This window comes from Gallinula chloropus (assembly GCF_964237585.1).
Source record: "Gallinula chloropus genome assembly, chromosome: 3".
Classification (NCBI taxonomy): Eukaryota; Metazoa; Chordata; class Aves; order Gruiformes; family Rallidae; genus Gallinula; species Gallinula chloropus.
The window spans coordinates 16,275,972-16,296,833 of NC_140087.1; the positions used below are offsets into that span (position 1 = coordinate 16,275,972).

General features: G+C 43.5%; 1 protein-coding gene across 1 annotated transcript in view; it reads left to right on the top strand.

The window, feature by feature from the left end:
- Positions 1-10,855: 10,855 nt before the first annotated feature.
- The window catches only part of FBXL4 (F-box and leucine rich repeat protein 4), a gene marked incomplete at its 5' end in the record, with an annotated part of 56,805 nt that continues 46,798 nt past the window's right edge, over positions 10,856-20,862 (top strand). The window contains one exon of the mRNA XM_084261941.1: positions 10,856-11,364. Within this exon, the coding sequence (XP_084118067.1) occupies positions 10,856-11,364 (509 nt within the window). The remainder of the gene's footprint in view (positions 11,365-20,862) is intronic.

Sequence of the window (20,862 nt, forward strand, 5' to 3'; positions counted from 1 at the left end):
CCTGGAACATAACAACCCTGTGCAGTGCTAATGGTATCTTGGCTTGTATCAGGAACAGTGTGGCCAGAAGGTCCAGGGAAGTGATTGCACCCCTGTACTCAGCATGGGTGAGGCCGCACCTCGAGTACTGTGTTCAGTTTTAGGCACCTCACTACAAGAAAGACATTGAGGTCCTGGACCATATCCAGAGAAGGGCAGCAAAGCTGGTGAAGGGGCTGGAGAGCAAATCATACAAGAAGCAGCTGAGGGAGCTGGAGATGTTTAGCCTGGAGAAGAGGAGGCTGAAGGGAGACCTTATCACTGCCTACAACTACCTGGAAGGAGGTTGTTGAGAGATGCGTGTTGGTCTATTCACCCAAGCAACAGGTGATAGGGTGAGGGGGAATGGACTAAAGCTGCACCAGGACAGGTTCAGATTAGACATTAGGAAAATATTCTTCACCAATAGGGTTGTTGGGTATTGGAACTGGCTGCCCAGGGGGGTGGTTGGGTCACTGACACTGGATGTATTTAAAAGATGTGTAGATTAGGTGCTCAGGGATATGGTTTAGTAGAGGATGGGTATGGTTGGACTTGATGATCTCAAAGGTCATTTTCAACCTAGGAATTCTGTGAACTCTTTACCTACAGCTCAGGTAAGCTTCACTGCTTAATCATCAGATTCTTCATTCTCACTAAAAATCCCTTTGCTACTTTTTTTGCTTTTTCAACAACCACCTTGCCAGGAACAGTGGATCTGGACATCTTCTGCGAGTGCAGAACACAAAAGAACCTTGGAGCTCCAACCACCAGACACAACAGCTGTTGTGGTTGGATCTTTACCTCCTCCTATGGAAAGTTTCCCTTGGAACATTTTTATCAGTCATCACAACAGTGCCTCGCGGTGATGAGTGAGTTAAAGATCCTGATCATGGATCCATGACCCAGTCAGATATCTTGAGAGTCAACAGTAATTGAAATGTCACTAGCCATATCACTTCCTTTGGTATAGGTACAGATATAACCTAACTGCATTTAACCATGTCAGTTCCATGGCCTTTCCATTCTTTGTACCAAATTTTGAAATAACAATGATCCTACTGACTTCAGTAAGATCTCTGTCTAATGAGCATGCCATAGCACCACTTACCATGAGCAGAAGCTGAAGGAGATGCAGGATGCTGTTAAGACATGAATTTGGTGATTACAAAGTTTGATTAACACACAGAAGGTAAGTCTCTCTTACGTTACAAATGCAAGTTTTCCCCTGCTGTTCTACCAGTGTATTTCCCTTCAACACAGAGGACCATTTCTGAAGCATATCCTAAGCTTAGTTGTACTGCTGATGTGTATACAGAAATATGAATAAAGCCTTTATGTGGCATAGCTCACTGGAAATTATCTGTCAGCTCCAGACGTGGATAACTGTTGGAGAGAAACAGATCATCAACTCATTTTTACCAAGGCTATGGAATGACAATTTGACAGTAATTTGGAGCACATCTTGAATGCACGTAGCTCGAATTTGAGACAGCAGTCTAGACAAAAAGGACACTGTCACCCAATGTCCTCTGTCCCCTTCAATAAATAGTAGTCTCTCTGCAGAGTTAAAATCCTGCCATTGGACAACCTCTGTGAATAATGATGAAGTTGGCTCTGTAATTCATCTAGTTTGGTACAGATGTTCGTACCAAGCACATCCTATTTGCTGTCTGAAAGCCTGAGGATGGTCTGTGCTAAGCACAGAGAGCTGTACCTCCAAACATCAGTATATTCCGTGCACCTCAGGTACCTGCCAGAGGGGTGAATGGGATAGGCTGGATCACCTGGAGGTGCACATCCATCCCTCCCCACAGGTTACAGAGTAAGTCTCGCAGAGTAGATCAAACTCATAACTTCTACAAAGTTAAATTTAAGTTAAGATGAATCTGTGGCAATTCCAGCCTCTGTGAGCTGGCAGATGAGCAGACTGAGAGAAAACCTTTCATAAGACTTCCCCTATCTTCCGTGCTGGTGCAGAACTCAATGTCAATGCAGTCTTAAAATAAACACAGGCCAGGAATGATTTAGCCAAACACTGACCTCTGTACAAATATCTCAACTAGTTGCCTGCTTTTTTTTATAGCAAACAGAAACTTTGAGGTTGCTGTTCTCAGGCTAATACATTTAATGCTAGAGCTAGATCTTAAAGGGACTAGGTAAATTGTGTCTTCCTAGTGTTCCCTCTCTCTTCATTTCATTCGGGAGGATAGCATACGTACAAAACTTAAAATGAAAACAGGAACAGGAACAAAATAAACCACAAAAACTCAGCTTCATGCCCAACTTATTTTCTGACTCACAAAATGTATTCACAGTCTTATTTCCAATTTTTTTTTTTCTTGTATTACAAATTCAAATGTTGAGATGGCAACTGCCTGGGAAGGTGGTAACCGAAAGCACCTTTCTCAGCACTCTGTAGCTAGTACCTGACTTTATGACAGAAGTCGACGCAGTGAGGCACGCTACACCTCTGCCCACTGGAACCTGAAAGGCCTTCCTTCCTCTTCTGTAGAAGTACTGCCTTAAAAGTTGGGGATTAAATTGGGTATTTTAAAATGGTGTAGTGGCATTTTATGCATATGAAAAATCTTATTGATGTATTTCTGTACGTGCACGCAGGTATAGGAATTGCCTACAAACCGGCTGCCCCGCCGGCACGTCTGCTCGTGGAAGACAAGACTGTGTGGTGGCCCGTCTGGCGCGACAGACAGCAAGAGAGAAGCACCCTACTCTAAATCTCTATTTCTGTATTTGGAATGTATTAGAAACGTACAGAATTTACATTAAGAGCATTATACAAAAAGTACCTTTGATAGCAATCACTGGTTACTGTTTTCTGGATTTAGAATTATGCTTTAACCACCTAGCTGGAGTCAGCACCGCTGTTTTCTACTGTAAGAGAGCAGGCCGGGGTATTGTCTAGCATGGCGCATCGCTGGGGGCAGGAGGAGGAGGTTAAGACATACTGACAGCAGTTTTGGCAGCCTTCACAGGCGATGGCCTTGGACGTGGCAGCCGAAAGTGCCAATGTTTGGGTGCGCATACAAAATTCAAAGATATGGAAGCAGAATATGACGACTCCTTCCCAACAGGCCAGCCAGAGACCTCAGAAGCACCACAGTTCGCTGGAGCAAGTGCTCATTAAGATCAATTAAAATCAGGGCTGCCCTCACGACACGCCGGGGGCTCAGGTTAAAGGCATGACGCGGTGGGGCTGAGGGGAGACGTGTGAGCCGCTTGGGGAGGAACCGGGCCGGGGCTCGCCGAGGGCAGGTGGCTCCCAAGGGCGGCCCGGCGCGGCTGCGGAGGCACGGCGACACCTGAGTCTCAAAACAACAAGGAAACAGTAACCCGCCTTTCCCGGGATTTCGCCGTCAGTTACAGACGGGGACGGCGTCGGGCAGCCCGCCGCTCCCCCCGTGGCCCAGCCGCCGCTGCCGCCCGCCTCGGCCCGCCCCGCGCTCAGGCGCGGGCAGGCGCAGCCCGCGACCCCGCCCCCGCGGCGGGCCGCCGCCGCCGCGCCTCTTCCTCCGGTGCCCCGCCTCCGCGGCGGCGAGGGGCTTCCGGCGGCGCTTGGCGCGACGGCGTGCGGCCCGGGCTGCTCCGCCCTCCGGACGGGGTAGGGTGGCGGCTCCGCTCGGGCGGGGGAGGGGCGGGCGCGGGGAGAGGAGAGAAGGAGGGGGGCGACCCGCTCTGCCTACCGGGGCTCCTCCCCTCGGGACACGGCCCGGGGCGAGGGGGCGGGGTGGGGGGGGTGGTCGCCTCGGCGGGGAGGCAGCTGCCGGGCGACCCCTCGGCGCCCCTGCTCGGCCTTGCAGACGGTTATCGCGGCGCCGGGGCCCGGGAGCAGTCCGGTGCCGAGTACCGGTCTTGCGCGGTGCGTGCGGCCGACCGCAGGTGTGTGCGTGCCCGCCCGGCCGCGGGAGGCGGGGCCGGGCCGGGCCGGGCTGCCGCCCTGGCGTCAGAGAGGGGACGCGAAGAGCAGCGGTGGTGCTGGGCAATCCCGCCTGCTTCTGGTGCCCGTGGGCCTGGGCCCCTGGGTAGAGCGCCCGAGAGGGCGTCGAAGCGGACAGAGGCGGCAGGGCAGGGGCAGGGCGTCACCCCAGGTGAGGGGCATCAGCTGCCCTGGGAGCGTTGGGCTCTCCTCGGGTGTTAGCTGCCGTGCTGTCACTTGCCGCGCTTACACCTTGCGCCCCAGTTGCCTTCTCACAGCACGACAGGACAGGGTAGGAGCTTGACTAGTGGCTTTTAATATTTATTTGTTTTGGTAGGTGTGCGCTTGGCTGTGTTTGGCCTCACGTGAATTGTCAGTTACTGCCCGTGCCGCCTGGCGGTGTGAGGCAGGTGGGTGTGTGGCCTGACGGCTGTGGCCCGTGCAGCGAGGAAGCAGCCGGCCTGCAAGGACATGCTAGGCAGAGGGTGGCTGCATGGAGAGGTAGTACAACACTTGTGAGAGAAAAATGAGAGGACAAACGCACTAGAATTTCTCACTGGAAGTGACATCGAATGGGGATGTGTATTTATTTTTCTTCCAGGCGTGAGGAGGAGAGCTCCACCACAGCTGGAAGGGCAGTTGTTTCAAAATGAAGTGGTACAACCCTGGTGGCTTCAGGCTTTGTGGAGAGGGAGTCGCCTTTTTAAAAGGGGCTGCCCGATGAGTTACACATACCAAAAAGCAGTGTTGGCTACATGGGAAGACAACCCCCAGAAGGCAGGGTGGTCACCTGGAGCTTGCAACAGATGCCTGAGGAACATTTGGGGCCTTTATACTGCAGTGCTAAAGTGCTCAATGAATTCTCGTCCCAGCAGGAGGGCAATCAGTGAAGTAATCTGAAATGCTTGGATTTTGCATGTTTTGATGCTTATGGCAGTGGCATGAGCACGATTTCAAATAGATGGAATTGTTGCGGTGTTCTTTTTTTTTTTATTTTTCCCCAAAACCATAAATTTAGAAGTTGAAAATAGGTAAAATGGCTGGGTCTAGTGCCAGAACGCATTATAGGAGGAAACACAACAAGTGGGGCCTGAGTTTAAAGTAAGCTGTAAGAGCTTATTAATTTTTAATTACTATTAGCTTCTAGTTTGAACGAGTTGAGTGTAGATGTTGGTATAATCTAGGTAATTAACAGTGAGAGATGCTAACCTGTGGTAAAAATACTCTGTTTTCGCCTGTAATATAAGGTTCCCTTATTCCCGCTGTGCATTAACGTGCAAAGATAATTAAGAGATTTTCCATTTACCATCTTTTATCTAAGACGCGTATATTAAATTGCATTAATCTTTCTTCAGAGATAATGCAATCTATTGGTTTTGTCATTTATACATTCTTTGTAATTTGTCAATGTTGCTATTTCTTTTATAGTCAAATGAAAGAAAACTCTGCACAGTACTCCCAAGTGTGAGATTAGCAAAACTGGTGTAAAGAGGGATTATTACCTCTCTGGTTTAAAAAATCAAACCCAGTGTATACATGACTTGTATATACAACACTTGCTTCTCTTGAAGCAGTACAAACTCTTATCTTATGCATGCATTGCCAGGGACAACTCAGGAATGAAAAACGTAATTTTTAAAATGTTCTTTTCTGTGTCTCATACCTGTTACTTGTTACGTTTTTACACACGTCCTTCACTTTGCATCCCCTCAATCCCTGGTATTTTTCTGTCTATTTCCCACCTTTGCTCAGTGTTCAGGTTGGTGAATAACTATTAAGTGTGTCCTGCTTCTGCTTTCATGGGATGAAATTGTGAATACTGGGAAGAAGAATTTGCAAAAACAACCCAAATGAATAGGTACAAGAATCAGAATGGGTTGCTTGGAAGCTGGAAAAGAGATTTATGTGTGTAAGCTTCATGTACAAAGGGGCAAAATAGGTTCACAGAATCACAAGGTTGGAAAAGACCTTTAAGATCATAAAGTCCAACTGTTCCCATCCTGATCTACCCTTTTTTTAAACACATCCAGGGATGGTGACTCAACCCTCTCCCTAGGCATCCTGTTCCAGCCCCAACAACTCTTTCAGTGAAATGTTTTTTCCTAACATCTAATCTGAACCTGCCCTGGCACAGCTTTGTGCCATTTCCCCTTGTTCTATCTCCTGTTACCTGGAGACCAGAAGCTATTTAGTGGTTTTGGATTATTTAGTTTAATTACTGCCTCTTCCCATGAAATCTGTAGAGAAGCCATAAGATCTTTTCATTTATCAAAGTTGGTTGTGTTTGAAAGAAGGAAATAGTGAATTATTGTAGAAGGCTTTCTATATCTATGGCGTGAAGTGGAGAAGGCTTAATCATATAGAAAAGGGAATTTGCCCATATAATTGAAATAGTTGTCAATTAAATAGTGATATGAATAGGAGAGATGGTAAATAATCGGAGGCACGGTAATGTATTTGGAAGAAAGCAGCGTCTCTCTCAGGGAAGTTTTATTCCAGGTCTAGTCCAACCTGGTTCTCTGGAGTCCCGTCTCTCTTGCAAAACTAGACATTCCATTTTGGTGGCACTTAGAGCTGGTCTGACTTGGGGCTCTTGCAGTTTTCTTGCCCCTTGACTTGAGCCAGCACTGACTTCAAGTTAACTGGCAACGAGTTGGTTTGGGGGGATAAACAGACTGAAAGCTACACCTGTCTGCAGGAGCGGTTGGTGCATGGCTGCTGAACCCATCTGGTTCCCCAGCAGCGCTGGCTGTAGGGGCAGCTGTGAAGCCAAGAGGGATGGGCCTCTGTGGGGCAGGAGATGGGTGGGCAGAGCTTGGGCAGCCCGGAGAGAGGCTGGGCAGGGGATCCAGTCTGGAAGTGTAAATGGGGTGTGTAGGCATAGGGCAGCACTCCACAATGTCATAGCGTGCTGCTTTATGTTTCTAATCAAACCCTTACACCCTCTACGCTCATCTGCGGTGGCTGCTGAAGGCCTTGGTGTTCGGTGGTGCCATTTCAGTCCATTTAATGGCTTCTTGACTGAAAAAGGTTATGGAAGAAAACAAATAAAAGGCATCTGTTGCCTGGGAGGAGGAGAATAAGATCCGTTTAAAAGAAACCTTTATTAAGCTTCAGTTTGGCATAATTATGCCTGTACAAAAGAAAATTAATAACATGCAGCAGGCCAGAGATGCTGCCAGAGATTGGAAGGTGTAGTTGCATAGGCCCTAATGGATCTCTTAAGAGTAATCAAGCAGTTTGGGGGGAGGAAACTTTGCACGTACATGAGCTGCTCTGCTGCAGAGCTGTTTATCTCAATGCTTTGCATAGGCCTGAGTCTGCATTTTTATCTTTTTTTTTTTTTTTTTCCCAAAGTTAAATCCCCTTAATTGGAAATCAGCTTGACCCGTGGTGGTTCCTGAAAAAAAATCTCTATATCATCTGGCCCTACTGATCTGTATTTAATGTAATTCTTTCACTAGCTTATTATCCTTTAACCTCCTTAGCAATTTTTCATTGGTCTTCTAACTCAATACAATTTCTATTGCTTCTTTTAAAATGCCAGAAGAAGAGCTCTTTTTTGTATTGGAGTCTTAATGCTTATTTATCCTTCTCTTATAATAGTTTTGTTTCCTCTTACTAGTTACAAACTACTAAATTCTTTATTGCTTCTAAAGCATTAAATTAGCAATATTTACCACCAGTTGTATTGTTCAGACTAAGACAATTTTATAAATGCTGTGTGTTCTTCCCAGTTTCTTCCCACTTACTTATCCATTTTGGAGCCTGTTGATCAATGTCAGCCAGCCAAAGATGACAAAGTGGCATCAGTGTCAAGGATGTAAAATTTTTACAGGTTTTACGAAAATCACCAGGTTGTTGGTAGAGTGGGAATGATCCGAATTGATGTTTCTGCTAATGGAGAATCTGCAGTGTGATTTCAAGTTACTTGCTCTGTTAGATCTGACTTATGCTGGCCAGCTGGTTAATGTAGAGCTCTGAACCATCTGGAGGTTACGTTGCACTTGGTCAGGCTGGCAGGGAGTGCAGATGGGTGTTACTGCAGCGCTGTGAGAACCCTGAGCTGCGGCCAGAGGAAGCCAGGAGTTTGTGGTGCAGACGTGAAGGTGTGTAGGATGCATGCAGGAGATCCATGATTCACACCTGATTTTGGAGTACCTCAACCAAATGATTCTTTAAGTTGAGCTGTGAAGTCATCATTCCCATGGAGCAGGCTTCCAACCACATTAACCAGTAAAATTTTGAGGCAGAAGCTGGTGTAATTGCTGGTCTGCCTGTGATTCCAGGGCTTGACAGCAGCAAGTTCGTTTAAGTTTAATGTGTATCAACATATTCTGTAAATCAATTATTATTTTAAGAGGGGAAAAAAAATCTAGAAGGAGAATGTTTTTGTAGTCTTCACTAACATCTTAGAGCAGCTCCATGCTGAAAAGATAAAATAACAAATTTCAGTTTGTGGGGTTTTTTGCTTTGTTTTGTTGTTGTTTTTTTTTAAGGAGGAGAGATAGAGGGTTGTGCTGGTTTTTTTCCCAGCGGCTTTCTAAAAGATGGTTCAACAGGATGTTTTGGGGAAATGTGACATTGTTGGGTTTTGGCATTCCAGAAGAACTTGAATTGGATCTGGCATTATCATTTTATGCATTCCCGTCTGTCAGGAGTAATTCATGTTGTTGACAGCTATGTCAACATGTGAACTGAATGAAGGACAGGAACTAAACAAAAAGCTAATAATGGAAGAGGCTAGAAAGCGAGAAGTGAACACTTCGTTAGTAAACTTTCTTGCTGTCAGGAGTAAGAGGGTCAAATAGTGCAGCCTGTCCTTATCTGCTGCCACTAGTGCCTTCTTGCTGGCAACATTCACGTGATGACGAGTTGTTTGTACATCTATGTGTGGCAACAAGAATATAGGAAACAAGCAATTTACCCAAGAAACACACAGTAGATTTCTATAGAGGCATACAAAAGTTACTCTGATTTGTCTCTGTTTAATTATTTACCATGCTTCATAGAGTTTTTGGAAATGTAAGCTTTAAGTATAGTCTCCCTTGTACCCATCACAAACAGGAACTGTGTGGTTTGTCTGCCAGGCATCATGTTGGTTGTTGCTTGATGTGTCATCTGCAATAGAGGAGTAACCTCTGTCGGGTTGGTGATTACTGCAGTATGTATCCTGTGATAAACTAATCTGCAAACCCAGTACGGGCTGTTGAAGAAACATTTATTCTATTTTGAGACATGCTTGGTCCTCCCTGTTTTGGCCTCTTAACAGGTTACAGGCATTACTCTTTATTCTTTCCTAGTAAAGCTCATGAGCATGTTAACCTGAAGGTTTGTGAGAAACAGTTTGTACTACTGGAGGATGTGAATTCTGGGGTGCTGTGTTATTGCCCGAGCGTGTTGTGTGCTGCTAGCAGAAATCAGAGAATGCCTGCTGCATTTTGTTACTCTGTTGGCAAACCTAACAGTTTACATCACCCAGGTATGGAGTGGCTGCTAAATATGGGACAAACATACGTAAGAGGATCCTTATTAGTAGAGAATATGATACGGCCCTTCTGTGGCCCATAAACAGCATTCAGCTATATGTATTTCTTCACTGTTGTAAACAGAAAGCTATACTAAAGACATTTTAACTTTGACTTTTTTCTAACTGTTAAACCTGCTTGTCTGTTTAACAGTTAGATTTGGTGTAGGCTGTGCAAAGCACATTACCATTCTTAATTATTAGTATGCTTTGTGTGGATTTTTTAGGTGTCCTGACAGTATGTGGATCTAGTATGCTTTGTGTTTAACTGAATTGTTACGTAAATGAAAATATTTTCTCTTATCAGAAGTAAAATGTTTTCTATGGGGACTTCTGCTTCTGATGCCAGGACTCTTTTGAAGACTTACTTTGTTGCTTGGCTTAAAGGAAGATGATGTTAATGAATTCTGAGCATCCTTCAGGAGGCTGATGACTCTTCTATCATTGGCGAATGCCGTCATGGACAACTTCAAAAGGTAAAGACAGTATTTTTGTGAATCTGTTTCAGGCTAGTGCTCTGACATAGGAACCAGTGGATTAATTTTTTTTTGTTTGTTTAGATTAAACTGCCCAAAGCTCTTTTTCACTTTTAAAACCATTCACAAATTATGGGAACAATTTAGAAGATACAATTTTCTGGAGTAGCTGTCTAGCTTTCTATGAGCTGTGTTTGAAGAGTGTATTTACTCTCCAGATTATAATATATACTTGAGCTAGCTTTAACTACTTTGGGTATAATTTGAGGTAATTTGCAATCCTGTTGCAAAATACAAGCAGTGAAGTACCTTAGGCTTTGTAGAGCTGTGTCCTGCTGCAGCCTGACTAGGCACCCGAGTGCCTATTTATTTAAAAATAAATTTTAAGTATTTCAAAACTACACTACAGGTCATTTCAGCTGTACCTTCAGTCATTTCAGCTGTACCTTCAGATACTCTTCTACAGTCATTTACTGCAAGGGCTAGACTTCATTTCGTATCTGATTTCATTTCCATAAATCAGCACAAGACTTTTTTCTCTTAACAAATCCCTGAAAATAATGCTTTATTTAACCATTGGTCTTTTTGTTGCTTATGGGCTAGTTTGGGTTAGTGTTTCTTCCTAGTCTTCTCTCTTTTTAAACCCAGTAAGTGGGAAGCCACTTAGTAGGCTTCCACTAAATAACTATCTTAAAATTATAATAGTTTGTTAATGTTGGTAAAGGACTTGGTTTAAGAGGGTATTTGAAAGAGCACAGTTTGCTTTCTGAGCATGTTGTGTCTGCTCATTACGTTTATTCATTCTGTTTTATCAGCTCTTTTCCAAAACACCACAAGCAGTTAATGCACCTTATAGAGGACTCTTGACCGTTTTGCATCCTCCCAAGTCCTATCTAGATGTCACCAGTGTTTCCCATGTTAACAGTTCTGAGCATGTTTTACTATATGTGCCTTCGGCGCCGAGCTAGGACAGCGACGAGAGGAGAAATGAACAGCCGGAGGGCTATTGAATCAAACACCCGAGCCTTACCTATCAACGTTGAAATAGTTCAGTATGCCAAAGAAGTGTTGGATTTCAGCTCTCACTATGGCAGCGAAAACAGCATGTCCTACACCATGTGGAATTTAGCAGGTATTCCAAACGTGTACCCTAGTTCTGGGGACTTCACTCAGACTGCCGTCTTTCGAACTTACGGGACCTGGTGGGATCACTGCCCTAGCGCTCGGCTGCCGTTCAAGAGGACACCACCCACCTTCTGCAGCCAGGACTATGTGGAACTTGCTTTTGAGGAACCAGTTTATCCCACTGCGGTGCACATTCTGGAAACCTACCATCCTGGAGCTGTAGTCAGGATTTTGGCGTGCTCTGCAAATCCTTACTCACAAAATCCACCAGCTGAAGTAAGGTAATTTTTTTTTTCCTCCTTTGCTATTTCCTGTAAGCTGATATGATACAAATAACACAGTTCAGAGATCTTTACTTCCTAGCATTTGTCTGTTCTGTATGTGATTCACCAACATTTTCTTTATTTATGATTGTTTATAAAAGTGGTGCTGTGTTTTTGCCGCAACTTCAGCGTTGTAGTACTTCTTGTAGGAATTAATGCAGATCCTAATATCAGGTTTGATTGTGTAATGGTAGGCTTCGTGTTGGAATTTCCATGACCAGTAGTTATTATGTATGTACAAAAAAATCACTTTTGAACTGTCAGTTCTGAGTTCTTCTCTTTCTCCAATAAGGTGAACAAATTGCCTAGAAGAGGCTGAGGATTTACGGTTGCTGTATTATCCTGCTTCAAGTAGCCATAAACTCCTGTCTGTGTGCTTCAGATTGTATGTTTAGTTCAGTCAGGCATTATAACTATCCATATGACCAAAATCAGAAGCACAAAACAGTCAGGGAAAAGGTGATGCTATTTGTCTGATCTTTATTTTTGGTCTAGTCAAAGGGTGTGAGTCACCCTTCATTTTTACACTTGCTTCATGGACTAAAGAAGCTGATTGGATCTTGTTGGTTTTGCTCCTAATGGGAAGAGCTATCAGTATGTGCAATCAAAGTACTCCATTTACATCAAAATGAGATGAAATGTTACCAAGCCCATAAAGGAAAGAAGAACTGATAGAATAAAACTTTAAATATATCCTATAGAAAAGGACATGCTAACTGCTAACGCACTTTGGCAGTATGAGCAGTGTTAGCTTGGATGATGGGTGGTTTTTCACTGACCTGTCTCTTACAGCTATAAAGCATGCTTTTAGGTCTAACTTAGTATACCGTGTTTCCTAACACAGAGCTGTAGTTGTTTATTCAAAACCACTAGAAAATCAAGTGTTGTTGTATTCAGAATTCCCAATGAATCTATTTTGTGTGATTTCTGTCATCTACTGTTTAGTGCAGTTGTTTGTTTTACAGCTAATAAGTACATACTGTATAGCTCTATAGTAAACATCCAAATTCAAGGAACGGGGATAGGTTGAACAAATAACAATGGCCTGCCTAACTTCAGAAGGAGGAGTATGTTTGGCATGATAATGCAGAACGTATTTATAGGTAGTGAAGGCAGCTTCTAAAACTTTGGAACTTAGGACCCAATGTGAAATGACTTTTGGCCGATTACTCTGTGAACTTTCATTTTACTTTTTACAATCTAGATTTTACTTAGTTTTATGATGTAGCACAGCTGTGTGTAGAGATCATTTCTGGAACTGTTGATATTATCGCATTAGAGTAATAGTAGGATAGTGTGCTGCAGGGCACCACAAGGATATAATTCTGGGTAATAAGCTTATGCTGCTTTATAAAAATGTCCATTTAGGTTTTGGTTCTTCAAATAATATACTACTATTAGTTTTGTGCAAAGACTAAGAAGTGTTGAAGGAAAGCTCAAGAGATGTTAACCGAACTGATACGCCAACCATATCCTGGGGCTCATCAAGCATGGCACTGCCAGCCAGTCCAGGGAGGTGACTGTCCAACTCTAGACTCTGCTGGTGCAGCCTCACCTCGAGTGCTGGGTGCAATTTTGGGCACCACAGTACAAGAGGGATACAAAAACATTGGAAAGTGTCCAGAGAAGGGCAATGAGGATGGGGAAGGGTCTGGAGGGGAACTCCTATGAGGAGAGGCTGAAGTCTCTAGATTTGTTCAGCCTGGAGAAGAAGAGGCTGAGGGGGGACCTCATCAGGGTCTGTGGCTTCCTGACAGGGAGCAGAGAGGCAGGCGCAGATCTCCTTTGTTTGATGGCCAGCGATAGAACCCAAGGGAACAGTATGAAGCTGTGACAGAGGACGTTTAGGTTGGATATTAGGAAGAGGTTCTTTACTGAGGGGGTACTTGGGCACTGGAACAGGCTCCCCAGGGAAGTGGTCACAGCACTGAGCTTGTCGGAGTTCAGGAAGTGTCTGGATGGTGCGCTTGGTCACATGCTCTGACTTGGCTGGCCCTGTGTGGAGCCAGGATTTGGACCTGATGATCGTTATGGGTGCCTTCCAACTCAGGATATTCTATGGTTCTATGAAGGAGCTATTTAGTAAGGTGCAATAAAAAAAAAAAGGAGAAGTTTGTTCAGAAAGCTTAAAGATGAAAGAGAAAATACTAATAAAAAACTTTTGGGGATGTGCTTATGACTCCTCTTGGGGTGTGGTCACAGTGAGAGCTCAGACTGTCCCTTCATTAAAAAGAAATAAAGCTTCTGTAGGACTCTGATTTTTCTTTGTAGGCAGGAATGTCTTCTATTCTATCTACCTAGGTTAAGAACTCTTTTTTTTCTACAAGTAGTTTGTCTCAGGGAGCCTCAGAACCAGTTGGCTATGCTGTATCTTCAATACTTGGCAGTCTTGATGCTAGGGAAGTATCAGTGGGGCTTTTTTTTTTTTTGCTTCCATTTCCTCAGCAGGACTTGCCTGTTCAGAGCTGCACATGTGGTTAGTCTCCTTTCTTCTGAGCTGCACATTTGTTTTGTCTCCTTCCTTCCAGAAAGAGACAAATATGTCTTGTGGATTGTGTTTTGAAGGTAAGATGAAGGATCCCTTTCTCCACATGGGGTATGCAGTATTTTTTCTCTGTTCACTTGCTCATGTTTGTGAGAAGCATACGAAGAGTTGCAAGAATGTGATCTCTTTTCTGCTTCAGTTCTTGGTCCCTTGTTTTCACCTACAAAAATTCTTTGAGATGTCAACTAAGAACTACTTCTTTTGAAGGTAGAAGGCTGCTGATAATCTCAGGTAATTCTGTGTTTAAGCGATGTTTTGGACTTAAACTGTCATACTATTTTTTTCTGTTAAAAAAGGCCATGTCCCAGTTACTCAAAGGAAAACGTGTTTTCCTTTTCTTAAAAAACTTGGAAACTTTTTTTCCTCTTCTGACTATTTTGATACTCAATTTTAAATCACCTTATTACCTAAATCATTACAGTGCTGCTTTGTTTCATCTGCTGAGTCTGGATCTGTTTCTATTCACCAATGTAGAAAGGGCAAATCATTAGAAAGGTTCCTTTTCACCAGTTCTTACCTTGCTATAAAAAGACCAAATTAATGGTGGAGTCAAAACTGTTGAGAGGAAAAAGTGTGTTGAAACTTGTTTGAATGTTACGCTTGGTGGAATATGCTAGTTGAGCTGAGTAATCTTTTTCCCCCCCTCTTCATTTAGTATTTAAAACATCAGCTCATCCTCGACTTTGCTATGTGTAAGATCAACTAACCTCCAAGAGGCTCTGTAAGGACTTGGTGTGCCACAGTCCTTCAGAGAGTCACAGAATGGTTTGGGCTGGAAGGGACCCCAAAGCTCATCTGGTTCCAAGCTCCTGCCATGGGCAGGGACACTCTCCACTAGCCCAGGTTGCCCCAGAAGCCCCATCTAACCTGGCCTTAAACACTGCCAGGGAGGGAGAAGCCCCAGCTTCTCTGGACAACCTGTGCCAGGGCCTCACCGCCCTCACAGAAGATGTTTTTTTTTCTATCTAATCTAAATTTACCCTCTTTTAGTTTAAAGCCATTACCCCTTGTCCTATCGCTACCTGCCCTTGTATACAGGCCCTCCCCAATGTTCCTGTAGGCCCTTTAGGTACTGGAAGGCTGCTTTAAGGTCTCCTTAGAGCCTTCCCTTCTCCAGGCTGAACAAGCCCAGCTCTCTCAGCCTGTCTTTTCATATGAGGTGCTCCATCTTTGTGGCTCTTTTCTGGACTGCTTCAACTTGTACTAGGGACTTGCTCAAGAGCACGTTATGTATTCTTGTAGAAAAAATGCTATAGCCCATGTTGTTGACCAATGTGTTTGTTGGTTTCTCCCTTTATGCTTCAGTTACATGAAAGAATGATTTGTGCACATGATCAGAAGAAGCTTTATAGTCGTGTCCCTGTCTTGCTGACGCATTGAATGCTGCCATTAGTTACAGATTTGTGGGACACTGTCTCAGGTCACCTTATTCAGAGTCCTTTTAGGGACAGGATTGGCCCTTCATGGAATGGAAATAAGCATACATTTTTCAGAATGGAATATAATTGATCCTAAATAATTATAATGCTTAAACCAAGAGAGTTGCTGTGAATTTTTTTTCATTGTAGTTTAACCAGCTTCTAACAATTTAAGCATTCTCAGTCTTTTGCTCCTTTAAACACAGAAGACATTATATCATTCCTCTGAATAAACCACTTCTTAAAAATCATAAATGTCAGAGAACTGCTGTCTTTACACGTGGAGACCTTTTCTGCTTTTCATTAGTGCCACTCACACCTTGACTGGTGAGAAGTGTTTGCTAATTTCTTAAACTATCCTAACAAATGTTAGTATCCTTGTACAAATTTGTTACATGTATTTTCTGAGTGCAGAAAATCCAAGCAAAAATTACTATCCTGAGATTAAAGGAATATTGTAGCATATAGTCTCAGTTGTTAGGTGGTGAAGAAATCCCTCTCTTTTTTTCATATTGTTTTGCACTATGATTATTGTACTACTACAGCCCTGAGATTTTTGTACCGTGGTGTACATTAGGGTTTGGTGACAAAGATAAGTCCCTCTTCATCTGGTGGAAGAGGCAGAGCTCCACACAGCTGTGATGGGGAGGTGGCACCTGAACTCAAACAAGAGAATTTTCTTTGTTTCTCATAGCATATCAGATTGATGGATAAGACACAGCTAGCTTCTGTCATGAGGAAAAAGTGGGTTTTTTTTACCCATTTCCTTTTCATCCTCATTTACTCAGAAGGCTTACTCTTTGCCATTCCCTAATGGCTTTCTTGGTGTCAGCCCTTTTGAAACGTTTTGATACTCCTAATAGTTAACTGCTGTCAGATGGAAAGAGTTTGTGTGTGTTTAAAGGGAGCTTTCAAGTCACAAATAATTTTTCCAGAAGTTTTTCAACTTTTTCTTTTTACAAAAATAACTTTGCTTTTTAAATTTGGAATATAAAAGAAAAAAATGGTCCCTGTTCTTCTTCTGTCGTGGTCTTTTTTTAACTTAATTTGACAGTTTCTCTTATCTCATGTACGTTACTGTGACACCATGTATTCATGTGCTTTTATAAAAGCTCAAACCCAGAGATTCCTAACTAGTCTGGGATGTGTGGCAGCGCTAAGGGGTGATGTTTCATAGCATATGTCCCTACTGCTACACAATGATTGCTTTTTTAGTAGATTGGAGATTGTTTTGTGATGATTTTTTTCTTGTTTTCCACAGATAAAGTCTAACATTGATGAGGTTTTTTTCTCACAGACAAGATACCACGATCATTTGACTGGCTGGGAGTAGTTCCATTCTGCCTTGTGCGTTCCCACCATTTGTTTCTTTTTAATTGAAGTTCTTTCCTGTCATTTAGAATTTTGTTAGATGTTCTTTTGAGCAAAATTCCAGATCTGATTTGTAGATGAACAGCTTGGCTCAGTCTTTCCTAGCTTCGCTGTGTTTGTTGCACGTGAGATTCCTTCCTCTTTCTGAAGGTCTCGAAGCCTGTTGAAGTAGAAGCTGCTGCAACCAGAGGAGCAGGCTAAGGAAGGTGGACAAAGTAAAAGGCTCTATCTCCTTCCATTAGGAATTTCATTGTATTTAGGCAGTAGGCTCTCTCTCTCTGGAAGTCTGATCCAGGAGGGAATGCTGCAGATTTTTTTGTTGGCAACCAAGATTGGGATCAAAATATTTGGTTAAAAAACCCAAACAAAACCCAAGTCCCCCTTATGATAAGGGGAGTATACTGAAAGTTAAATATCCTGAGTCTCTTGCTTTTAGAGAGTGAAATTCACATGGTTGTCTACCTTTTATTCCCTGTGAATCTCAGATGAAGGCACCCAAAACACTGCAGATACCCTCAACACATTGGAGTGTGATAAGGGACCTTCGGGGCTGTATCTCACCTATGTGTAACACACAACTTAAGTTCTAGCCATTTGCATCCTTACTTGTAACTTGTTTTGACATCTTCAGGGAAACAGCTTTTCCTTGTCCATATGACTGTCATAGAAGAATGAATTCTGGGCTCACAGGACACAGTCCCGTAGAAAGCTTATGTGGCCAGAACAGTTATTTGAAATAGATTTTGCTGTTTTAAATGCCTTGAGCATTCTTGGAGTCCTGTCTGCTCTCCCTGGTATTTTAGAATTGAATTCTCAAAGTAGAATTGAAAATAAATCTGCTGTGTATTTCCCCCTAGTAATTAGGCTGCTGTGAACTTGGCTTGTCACCTTGATCTGAATAGTTCAGAACTGCCTTCCCTGCCTTTTGTATTTATGAACTCACAGCTGTGACTAGGGCTGCGCTTTCCAAGTTGTGTTGAACCTGGTATGCTGAGGCATCCATGGCATCTTAGCAGGCAGGAGATGGTTTCTTGTAAGTAGCCTACAGATTATTTACGGAGCGCTTGCTTGGAGAAGGGTGGCTGGGATGTATTATAATTACATACCATGATTATAATTGTTGCAGAAGTTGCCATTTCAGCAAATGTATGGTCATACTGTTCTCTGAGTTTCCTTATGTTCGCCTTGTCCCTCTATCTGAAACTTTTCCTTCTTTTGTCTGTTAATGCAACTGTAAGTTTCTTGGGACAGGGAATGTATTTTTTGTGCTTGAATAGCATGTGGTGCTTTATTCACTTTCTAGAGCAATCTCAATTTTACAGTGCAAGAAATCTCAATAGATTGCAGGAAAGTTTAATCTTGTCGTTCCAGAAAGAAAGTAGATCACTTTTCCTAGGAACCACTTTGCCAAAGGATCTTGTTATGCATTTTCTTCAGAAGTAACCAGGTCTATTTAGTCATCAGCCATTAAAAAGCTTTCTAACAGCATTAGGTCAGTAAAAAAACCCCAAACAGGTATTAAAGATGTGCTCTTATTTGACACAAGCCTTGAAAGCATGCTTCTCAGCCTAAAAATCACTAGACTGTGTTTTTCTGTATGGTGAGGGAAGGAGAATGGGAAATTTTTATTTATTTATTTTTTAGCATAGAGGTGTATGGAGTCTTTAGTGTCAGAAATGTGAGTAGAATGAGACTTCATGAGAGAAATCTAATGGGAAAACTGAGTCCATGAATGCTGAATGGAAAAACTTTGCTTAAATGTCTTCATTTTCTTCTGTCACCACAGAAAGTAACACTGATGTTACTGCCTCTTGCTCAGGCTTTGCATGGCAGTGTGAAGACTACCGCGTTCTAGGACATCACTGGTGAAACCTTATCAAAGCACTCTCATTGCAACACCTTTGAACAGCTGCTACTGTATATCTGCAGGAGTTGAGGACAGTGTGTCCTACCATCAGTCATTTGATTCTGCTTGATTTTTTGAGAGCTGCTGAATTAACTCACTGGGCAGGGGGAAAGAAAAAATCCTTTGACTTCTTTACAGGTATTTCTGGGAATTCAGTTGTTTTGGGTTAAATGGTTGACTGAGGACCTTACATTTGGAACAAACGCAGGCAGCCTTATTACAGAAGCTGATTTTGGCACTCACCCTCAAACCAGGACTGACTGTCAAAATGTCTTTCTTTGATGGATTTTGAAGTGGTTGACTAACAAAACAAGTGCTCCAGAACAGAAGAAATGGAGTTCTTACTAAAGCCTCCTGGAAATTTAGACTTTCTAATTCAGTTCCAACCGTGGAGTCTTTACTCCCATTCAGATTACGTGTAGCGCATTAAGTGCCAAAGTGCTGGTGCTAGATGAAGAAACCACTGCCAGTAATGGGTATATGAAGAGTATGCCTGCACTGGGGAGGAATATATCAACTCTGTGACTTAAAGCAATTGCTGTGGCCTGTACTTGTGTGCAGTGACACTGAGGGAGAGAAAAGCATCAAATCAACCTGATAGACTTGAATTTTTCCAGTGAACTCCTTTAAAGTTAGATTGGTAGGCTGTTGATTAAAACAATATGACAAGGACAATGGAAAATAGTCACTGGTGGCCTTGTTCATCAGCATGTGGTATGTAATGTACAGTTGCACAAGACTGTAAAAAAGACATGCTATGAGATGATGCCAAGTTGAGTGGTGCAGTTGACATGCCAGAATTACAGGATGTTGTCATCCAGAGGAACCTGGACAACCTGGAGAAGTGGGCCCATGTTGAACTTCATGAGGTTCACAAGTACAAGGTCCTGCACCTGGGTTGGGGCAATCCTCATCAATACAGGCTGGGAGATGAAGTGATAGAGAGCAGCCCTTCAGAGAAGGACTTGGGGGTGCTGGTGTATGAGAAGCCTGACACGAGCTGCCAAAGCCCACTCGCAGCCCAGAAGGCCAACCGTATCTGGGGCTGCATCCAAAAGGAGCGTGGCCAGCAGGTTGGGGGAGATGGTTCTTCCTCTCTGCTGCATTCTCAGGATACCCCACCTGGAGTACTGTGTCCAGTTCTGGAGTCCCCAATGTAAGAAGGAATTATTGGAACAGGTCCAGAGGAGGGCCATAAAGGTGATTAGAGGGCTGGAGCACCTCTCTTATGACGACCGGCAGAGTGGGGCTTGTTCAGTCTGGAGAAGAGAAGGCTTCAGGGACATGTTATAGCATCTTCCAGTACCTGAAGGGAGCCTGCAGGAAAGCTGGGGAGGGACTTTTTAGAAGGGCATGAAGTGATGGCATGAGGGGGAATGGTTTTAGATTGGAAGGGGATAGATTGACAATTAGGAAGAAATTCTTGCCTGTGAGTGTGGTGAGGCACTGGCAAGGCGGCCCAGGGAAGTGGTGGCTGCCCCCCAGCCCTCGCTCCCTGGCAGTGTTCAAGGCCATGTTGGATGGGGCCCTGAGCAGCATGGCCCAGTGAGAGGTGTCCCTGCCCATGGTATGGGTTTGGAACTTGACAGTCTTTAAGGTCCCTTCCAGCCCAAACTATTCTGTGATTCTATGATTTACTCTTTAGTTTATTACAAATGTTGGGAACTAGAGGGACTGCTTCCTGAAGGAGGTTATTACTCTGAAGTTTGATGACCCTGGACCTCCAAGCGCATTATTTTTTTCCAGAGCTCTGCTCCTGCAAAATAATCTTTTCTCCAGGGCACCAAAGAAGTCAGTAACTGAGACACATTCTGTTAAAAGTTGATGGTCCAGCATATGCTAAATTAGTGGGAAAATAGCCTTGAGTTTCACTAAGGATAGTTGGAGTGGGTACATGAAAGTATGTAAGCAAAATGTCAGATGGTGATCTGGATGTGTTCAAGATGTGTGCCAGCATTGCCTGTTTGCTTAGGGGATCGACCCATGTGAGGGGGTGTGGCGGTGGGACTACATCTGCTACTTTTTGCCAGGGGTTGATGTGCATTGCCTAAATGAATGAAACCTTCCCTTAGTAATAAATATCTCCTAGAAAAAAGGTTGACCTTAGGGTAGAGTTGTCCACTAACCTATTTTGGTGCTCTCTGATCTGCCATGTATTCACCAGTCCTGCATGTTGTTTTTTAGTTCATTACTTCTGCCTTTTCTTTTCTTGTTTC